Source organism: Artemia sp. Qi Xiang Cuo, chromosome 11, assembly GCF_049724085.1.
Source record: "Artemia sp. Qi Xiang Cuo chromosome 11, ASM4972408v1, whole genome shotgun sequence".
Lineage (NCBI taxonomy): Eukaryota > Metazoa > Arthropoda > Branchiopoda > Anostraca > Artemiidae > Artemia > Artemia sp. Qi Xiang Cuo.
The window spans coordinates 69,440,987-69,450,873 of NC_142804.1; the positions used below are offsets into that span (position 1 = coordinate 69,440,987).

The following is a 9,887-nucleotide window of genomic DNA, read 5'->3' on the forward strand; positions in this document are numbered from 1 at the left end:
CTTGCAGATCAATTCAATTTTTTCCCAGAGAAACTAAAAATTTTTCATTTCAGATCAGATTTTCTCAAAGAGATGGAAAAATTTAAAGTAGTGATCCAAATTTTTCGTAGAAGATATAAAAAGTTATTCTGTGATAATTAAAAGTTAACTCAATTCAGAATTTTATTAAATAACTTACATTTCAATTCTATTTTCTCCATAGAAAAATAAAAATCTTCAACATCAGTTTTTAATTTCATAAACACATAAATAAATTTAAAGTTCTATTCTAAATTTTTCCGTAGAATATATAAAAAGTTTTTATATCTTTTGATCTTTTCAGTATGAAAATGATCAAGCTTTAAAAAAGTTAATTTTGAGATTTTCATTTTCCATGAAGTTTCTGGTAGATAACAAATATTGAATTTGGTTATCAGGTTGTATCCCGTATTGAGTCAGTAGTCATCTGAATAAATATATTAAAATGAGGAAAATAGTCTCTTAAAATTCTCAAACCTCGACCCTTAAGCCTAAGAAAATAATAATAATAAATATATGAAACTTTATTTATGAAATATATAACACAATGTCTTTAATTTCCTTGGTGATATTAGGGCTCTCCTTCTTATTCTCAATGTCATTTAATAGATCACTGGCATATCCATTCTATTGAATAACCTCTTATGTTGTCTCTTAAATAACCACTTTGTCTCGTCTCTTAGATCATCTTCGATATCACGAGGTATAAGGATATCACAGGTTCATTCATTGCGTGATTTAATAGACTAAAGCGTCTCACATCTCTACCATTATACAGAAGGGTATGTTTGTCCTTTTTCTGTGTTTTTAGAAGTGCCCTTAACTGTTTTCTTGTTTCACTCGAATCGTTGTCAATGTGTAAAGGGATATTTTCACCATGTATTTTGGTAGCTTGCATCGATGTGGTATCGTTCCATCTCGGTCGTTTTTCAGGGGGAGAGTAATTGCATGAATCCAATTCCTCCTCCTTAAAAAAAAAAAGAAGAAAAATTTAGTAAGGAAATAATAACCCCTCTTTTACAGATAAATTGTCCCTCTAAAGTTGATTCTGATGTTTGTAGCGCTCTATGTTTTAGTGTATTAGAAATATTCAAAAAAAAATTTCCACTGACAGTAAGGAGAAACACTAAAAACTTAAAATGAACCAAAATTATTACGTATATGAGGGGGGTTCCCTCCTCCTCAACACCTCGCCTTTCACGCTAAGTTCAAATTTTCTTATAACTACTTTTAACTATCTTATCATATTGAGTTTCTGATTGAAATCGAAGTTCAACTTGTAGTATAGCTAATTTTAACTCTCGTATAATATTGAGTTTCTGATTGACAGCTGACCACAGCTCAAACTAAGAATTCACACTCTTTTTGACAGCGGGTAATTGCTATTTTATTTTTGCTAAAACTGTTCTTAACTAGCTAGCAGAAAGATCTCATATTTAAGACTAAAAATTGATTAAAGAGCACTGAGTCTCCTATAAATATGCACAATATATTTAATGTGTTGGGATGGGTTTTAGTATTGCGGAGGGGGGTGAGGAATATTAATATTCTGAAAAGATATCAAAAGGACCTAATAGTCAAAATTGTGTTATTTTTTTATGCATCGTATTTAAAATTAATATCAAACAGGTCTAATAGTCAAAATTGTGTTACTTTTTTTATGCATCGTATTTAAAATATAGATAGATTAGGCTCCATCTAAGACTGAGGTTCTTTTTTACGAGGTTATTCAGATTGAAATTTAAGACTATAAGTTTTAAAATAGTGACGTTCATAATTGAAAAAGACAACCAATTTTTTCTTTTATCCTGTGTGTGCTGTGGGGTTGGGGGAGGGGGTAATGTCCCCCCTTTAATATTATGAATAAAAAAAAAACAGAACTAAAAGTCAAAACAAAATTATTTTTTATACATATTATTTAAAATATAAATATCTTAGGCTCCATCTAGGACTGTCGTTCTTTTTTTACGAGTTTAAGCAGATTGAAATTTAAGCCTATAAGTTTTAAAATAGTGACGTTCATAATTTAAAAAGATATTCAATTTTTTATTTTATTCATAGCGAGCTTTGGTTTTGGGGTAGGAGGGAATTGCGCCTCCATTAATAGTCTGAATAAATATCTTACTGACCTAATAGTATAAATTGTGTTATTTTTTATGCATCGTATTTAAAATTAATATCAAATGGACCTAATAGTCAAAATTCTGTTATTTTTTATGCAACGTATTTAAAATATATATATACTAGGCTCCATCTAATACTGTAGTTATTTTTTACGAGTTTAAGCAGATTGAAATTTAATCCTATAATTTTTAAAATAGTGACGTTAATAATTTAAAAATAAATAAAATTTTTTTTATTTTATACTGTGTGAGCTGTGGTTATGGGGAGGGGGACCAGCGCCCCCATTAATACTCTGAATAAATATCAAACGGACCTAATAGTCAAAAGTGTGTTTTTTATGAATCGTATTTAAAATATTTATATATTAGTCTCTATATAGGACTGTAGTTTTTTTAAGAATTTAATCACATTTAAATTTAATACTATAATTTTTAAAATAGTTATTTTTATAATTTAAAAATAAATAATAAATTTTTATACTAAGTAAGCGTTGGTTTTTGGGGTGGGGAAAGGCCCTCCCAATTAATATTCTGAATAAATACCAAACGGACCTAATAGTAAAAAGTGTTTTTTTTTATTCATCGTATTGAAAATTAATATCAAATGGACCTAATAGTCAAAATTGTGTTATTTTTGTATTAATCGTATTTAAAATATAGATAAATTAGGCTCCATATAGGACTGGCGTTCTTTTTTAATAGGTTATGCAGATTGAAATTTAAGCCTATAAGTTTTAAAATCGTGACGTTCATAATTGAAAAAGACAAACAATTTTATTTTTATTTTATACTACGTGAGCTTTGGTTTTGGGGAGGGGGGCACGGCACCCCCATTAATATTCTGAATAAATATCAAACAGACCAAATTGTGTTATTTTTTATGCATCGTATTTAAAATATAGATAGCTTAGGCTCTATCCAGGACTGGCTTTTTTTTTTAAGAGTTTAATCAGATTTGAATTTAATCCGGTAAAAATTAAAATAGAATTTGATGATTGTTTAATTTATATGAATAACGTAGATATGATTAATATATTTTATAAGAGCTACTAAAAATCTGTATAGATACCTGCGATAGCAATACGCCCAAAAATAATACGTCCGATACCGATACACTGTGCAGCCCGTTCCTCAGGGGACTTGGAGGGTCATAATATCACCAACACCAAATATATTTGACTCTAGCAATGTCTCTTGTAATCGTCAAATCTATTAAGTATCTGATGTAAGCACCCCATTCTTTAATTACCCCGTGAGGCATTCTTAACCATCGCAATACTTTTACGCTAATACCTCTTCGCAAAAAAAATTCGCAAATCTCGTAAACTAAAGAAGTAATTACATCACTGTTGTTAGCTCCATCATTAATCTCCAATAATGTAAATGCACCCCTCATTTTTTTTCCTCTACTAATATCCATGGAAATAAAAACTATTATCTTTTAATTAAATTCTCTTACTAATTTCAGAGAATCAAATTTGAAACCTTAATACATACAAAAAAATAATAGGCTATTAAAAAATAATATAACCCGGTTTTTTTGAAATAAAAAAAAAAAAGACATTGAAATTTTAACGTTATTCGTTCCTAGAGTGTAAATACCTATAGACATGTTTGTACGCAAATGACCATGGTAACCGTCCAATGCATTGAAAGTATACATTCAAACTTACGCCTAAGGCATAGATATGTATGTATACTTTCAATTCATTATACGGTTACTACTGCTGAATATGATGGTGTTATTTTCATTAAGGTTCTATAACTTTTAGGGGGTCTTTCCCCTTTTTTTTGAAAATCAGCCAAATTTTCTCAGGTGCGTAACTTTTGATGGGTAGCTCTAAACTTGATGAAAGTTATATATTTGAAATTAGCATTGAAATCTGATTCTTTTGATGTATCTATTGGTACCAAAAACCCGTTTTCTAGAGTTTCGGTTACCATTGAGCCGGGTCGCTCCTTACTTACAGTTCGTTACCACGAACTGTTTGATAACCGGTCTCTGGCGAGTTACGTCTGTCTTGCATGTTTGGTTTCCTTGCATAGTATATAAAAGTGGCCATCTAATGCACTATTACCGAACATTTTTCCTGGCCAATAAAAATAAAACCAAGGTACTGTTCTATTAGCTGGGAGACCCACGAGATATTGTATAGCAAAGACGATAAAAGAAACTAGTTAAATAGGTTCTTTCAACGGAGAATTCAGTACTTTTCAATTAAATGGTACCCACGCGAGAAGTCAAGTTTGGAATGAACTTGACAATTAGATGGTACCCACGCGAGAAGTCAAGTTTGCTAATGAAATAAAACAAAATGAGATGAAAATATAATAGTTTAGAAACAAATTTGGGCTATATATTTGAACATTAGTGGGGTGGAGGGTAGAGCATAGCTTATATTAAATGCGTAACCTAATCTAGGTAACTCCCCCCCCCAAACCCCAAAAACCAATAGTTTAAATATTGTAAACGCAATGACAAACCAAGGTTTGCGATCCAATTCTCTATTGACAGATACCCGTTTGACTAGTTTCCTTTAGCATCTTCCCTGTACAATATATCGCGTGGGTATCAGCTAATTGAAAAGTACCGAGAATTCCTATGCCGACCATTGCAAACAGTGGTTTCTCACTTCGTTTACAATATTTAAACTTTAGTTTTTTTAGGGTTTAGGGGATAAAAAAAGTACCTAGGTTAGGGTACGTATTTAATATATGCTGTGCTTCACCCCTCACCTAGGGTCAGATTCAGGATTTTTTAGTGGGGGGGGCAAAATAGGTTGATCCGATAAACTTGCGCTAGGAGCAAGTTTAGTTAACGCAAACTTGCGTTATTTAAATAAATTACACTACTTTAGACTACGCTAGGGGGCCGCGCGCCCCCTCCCCCCCCCCCCATGGATCCACCACTGCTCACACTCTCTAATGTGCAAATATATAGCCAAAATTTGGGTAAATTTTCGGCGGTTCATATTATTGAATTACGAATAAAGTGAACACACTACTCGATGCCTTTTTTTATGCTCTTTAAGAATATAATAATCATTTTTGTCGAAAATGAATTTTACCTCCACCCCCTATATATACCAATTCATTGTATGTATTTCGACACTAGAGGGGAGGGTGGGGTAAAGTTTAAACTTAAGTCTCATTTGCACAAGAAATAAACTTTACCCCCACCCACCTAATGTGCAAATATATACCCTGAATTGGTATATATAGGGGTGGGGGTAAAATTCATTTCCGACAAAAATGATTGTTATATTTGGAAAGAGCATAAGGGCAAGTATGTTTACTTTATTCGTAAGTCAATAACATGAACTGCCGAAAATTTACCAAAATTTGTTTCTAAACTATTATATTTCCATCATATTTTGTTTATTTCATTAGCAGTAACGAAACTTCACTTCTCGCGGGTCTCCCAGCTAATAGAACAGTACCAAAACCAATAAGAAAAAGTTTTGACCCTCCACGGCGAAATATTACCATCTAAAACAATAGATTATTGTGAAACCTAATAGATAACCTGTGCTAAAACTGTTAGGTTGCCCCTTTGTGGTAATTAAATAAAAAAAAACAAGTTTTTTTTAACTGAAAGTAAGGAGCGACATTAAAACTTAAAACGAACAGAAATTTTTCCGTATATGAAAGGGGCTGTCCCCTCCTCAACGCCTCGCTCTTTACGCTAAAATTTGAGTTTCTCACAATTCTATTTTTTTTTAAACAATGAAAAACTTTAGCGTAAAGAGCGAGGTGTTGAGGAGGGGACAGTCCCTTTCATATACGGAATAATTTCTGTTCGTTTTAAGTTTTAATGTCGCTCCTTACTTTCAGTTAAAAAAAACTTGTTTTTTTATCTAATTTCTGATCATTTTTTAGTTAATGCAGCTTTTATTTTGGCTTACCGTCACTGAATAAGTAAAACAAAATTTGAATATTAATTTTACTTTTCTTGTGCTAAATGGCTTTCCAATAAACCAAAACCAATACTATACAGAAATACCAATACAGAAATTATTCTGTATATGAAAGGGGCTGTCCCTTCCTCAACGCCTCGCTCTTTACGCTAAATTTTTTTATTGTTTAAAAAATAGAGTTGTGAGAAAGTCAAACCTTAGCGTAAACAGCGAGGTGTTGAGGAGGGGACAGTCCCTTTCATATACGGAATAATTTCTGTTCGTTTTAAGTTTGAACGTCGTTCCCTACGTTCAGTTAAAAAAACTGTTTTTTTTAATTTAATTTTTGGACGTTTTTGAATTAATGCAAGTTTTGATTCTGGCTCACCGTACATAAATAATTACAGCAAAATTTTCATATTAATTTTACTTTTTTTAGGTTAAATGGCTTTCTCGAAACTTGTTTAATTTGATTTACGAACGTTTTTATTAGCAATAAATATACTTAATCACAAAGGCCGTTAATTAGAATAAATAGCTCTTGTGAAAGTACTAAAACATCTTTGGCTTAAAGAGGGAGATATTGACTAGGGAGTGAACCCAATCATGTACGTAACATTTTCTGTTCGTTTTAAGTTGTGATGTTGCTCCTTACTTTCAGTTGAAAAACTTTTTTTGTTTATTTGATTTTTGGTCTTTTTTTTAAAGAATGCTGGGAAATCTGGCGCCCCCTTCACAGCAATGTCCCGCCCCCCATGAAAGTTCCTTCATGGACAAATTCTCCCACATAACCCCCAACCCACCCCCTCCCCACCCTACCAGAAAAAATGCTGGGAATTTTTTTTAAAGAATGCTGGGAAATCTGGCGCCCCCTTCATAGCAATGTCCCTTCCCCATGAAAGTTCCTTCATGGAAAGATCCTCCCACAATAACCCCCAACCCACCCCTCCCACACTACCAGAAAAATCCCCCCTGAAAACGTCTTTATACTTCCCAATAACCAATACCATATGTTAACATTGGGTAAAGTTCATAACTTTCAGCCCTCCCCCCGAGGACTTCGGGGAATTAAGTCATCCTTAAATACATAGTTATCATATTTTCGATCATGCTGAACAAAATGGCTATCTCAAAATTTAGATCGGATGACTTTGGCAAAAAAATGTGCGTTGAAGGGGGCCTAGTTGCCCTCCATTTTTTTTGGTCACTTTAAAAGGGCACTAGAACTTTTAATTTCCGTTTCAATGAGCCCACCCACGATATTCTAGGAGCACTGGGTCGATACGATCACCCCTGGAAAAAAAAACAAAAAAAAAAACAAATAAAAACGCATCAGTGATCTTTCTTCTGGCAAAAAATGCAAAATTCCACATTTTTGCAGGAAGGAGCTTGAAACCTGTACAGTAGAGTTCTCTAATGCGCTCAATATGATGGTTTGCTTTTCATTAACATTCTATTACTTTTAGAGGGTCTTTCCCCCTTTTTTGAAAATCGGCCAAATTTTCTTAGGCGCGTAACTTTTGATGGGTAGCACTAAACTTGATGGAAGTTATATATTTGAAATCAGCATTGAAATTTGATTCTTTTGATGTATCTATTGGTATCAAAAACCCGTTTTCTAGAGTTTCGGTTACCATTGAGCCGGGTCAGCTCCTTACTTACAGTTCGTTACCACGAACTGTTTGAAACATTTTGCGGCAAATTTCAAATAGTTCCGCCACTTCATGGATCCCTCTCCACTATGAAATTCTGGCTATTTCCCTGTTGCAGTATTGATTAGAAGTTAGCACTAGAAATGTCTGTATTTTCTAAAATTTAATCAATCCCCCCCTTTAGAAATCCTGCATAAGCCAATCAGTTAAGTCATACCTGTGAGATGGAACAGCAGCGAATTACTTCACCAGTTCAACACAATTTCTTTCTGCTTTCGCAATTACGAATAATACAAAGACGCACCATTATTCAATGACTGACAATTATACACTGGACCGCTGATGGCAGATTAAATGGGAGGAGCTGTTTGTACGCGCGGAGAATACAATAGCCAAAAATCACTAAGGCGTAATCTTGTTATTGTAGGCTATTATTTATATACAGTGGTGTAAACAATAACGTATTGCCTAACTTACAGTCCCTGTCCTGAGGACTGTGGGGATTTTGATATCCCCAAAGACATTATTACTGGTCCTTTCAACAAGGCTGAACAAAATAGATCTATTAAAATTTTGATCCGATATGTTTTGGGGAATGATAGCCTTGGAGGGGAGAGGATGATTGCCTCCATTCATTTTTGACTCTTAAAAAGGACACATAAAATTCCGACTTCCAACCAAATTAGCTCCATCCGATTTAAAGTCTATAAGACCACCCTTAAATGCCCCGGGACATAACTTACAACCCTTGCACTGAGTACTGTGACGGGTTTGTCATCCTCAAATACATAATTTCCGGACCTTTCAACTACGCTGAACAAAATGGCTAACTTAAAACTTTGATTAGATGTATTTTGGGAATTGATGGGCGTGGGGGGTTGTTACCCTCCATTCACTTTTGATTATTAAAAAGGGCACTAGCCCTTTCAATTTTCAATCGAATTAGCCTTTTTCGAAGTTTCTACTACAATAGATGGCCATCTCAAAATGTCTATAGCATACATTTTGGGAAAATACTAGGTGTGGGGGGGGGGGCTATCTACCCCCCGATCATTCTGAATCTTAAGAAGGGCACTAGAGCTTCTGATTACCAATCCAATGAGCCCCCTCCAGAGTTTATACGATCACCCTTTCTATATAAACTTTATATGCCCCCAGGGCATAACTCACAACCCTTGCCCTGAGGGCTGTGGGTGGGGGGTGTCATCCTCAAAGATATAATTTCTAGAACTTTCAACTACTTAGAACATAATATCAAAATTTTGATTGGATGTGTTTGGGGAAATGGTGGGCGTGAGAGGGGGGTTAAGTCCCTCAAATCACTTTCGATTATTATAAAGGGCACTAGCCCTTTCAATTTCCAATCGAATGAGCCCTTTTCAAAGTTTCGACGACACCAACTCCTTCTATACGAAGTGCCCTGGTCTAAGACATTGTGTCTAAATAAATCAAACACTGTGCCCACATTGCTCTTTACTTAGGCAGCGCTATTGCGCTGCATATGATAGGCTGTAGAGAAAATGAAGGTGTGCACTTACATCCTCCTCTCCACTATCACAATGGAAGCGTGAGTCCCTAAGTATTTCCTCGTCTGTTAAAAAACTTAGGAGTCTGTAATACCACAGCTTGGGCACGTAAATATCTTCTGGAGTCGCTGCTAACTTGGTGGATAATTTCACTTTGTTCCATTCTTTCCGAAAGTTGCTCCGAATATTATTAATTTTCTTGACCACACTTTCTTTATCTGCTCGAGGTTCTATTTCTTTTAATTTCTGAGCTAATTTCAAATAACTCTCATCTTTTTTTCTTTTATTACGGTAGTCAATCGACTTTATTTCCCATAAACATCTTTCATTTTTATACATTTCGATGAACTCTTGCAAACACTGCCGGTAACCGTTACGAAAATCAGCTGTCATATCTATTCAGTTTATAGCAACTCGTCTTTTCACCACGAAAGATACAAAACAACTGAGAAGGCCAACGAATTACTCCCAGACGCGCTCCGGCATGCCTGCACAGTTCAATTAAGCGTATATATATCGAATGGCATAACCTGTTTGTTTAAGCTATCGGAACAGACACATAATTCAGTTACGCCGTACACAAGGTTGACAGGCTCATCTGTTCAGTTATACCTGTCAAGTTTAAGCATATAGTAATTTAGAAAAAATCAAATAATCCTAATTTCTAGCGGG

General features: G+C 34.3%; 1 protein-coding gene across 1 annotated transcript in view; it reads right to left on the bottom strand.

The window, feature by feature from the left end:
- LOC148947286 (uncharacterized) overlaps positions 1–9,608 on the bottom strand; it is a 66,321-nt gene extending 56,713 nt beyond the window's left edge. Inside the window, exon 1 of the mRNA XM_089096554.1 lies at positions 9,228–9,608. Coding sequence (XP_088952680.1) covers positions 9,228–9,608 — 381 coding nt within the window. The remainder of the gene's footprint in view (positions 1–9,227) is intronic.
- Positions 9,609–9,887: the final 279 nt, after the last annotated feature.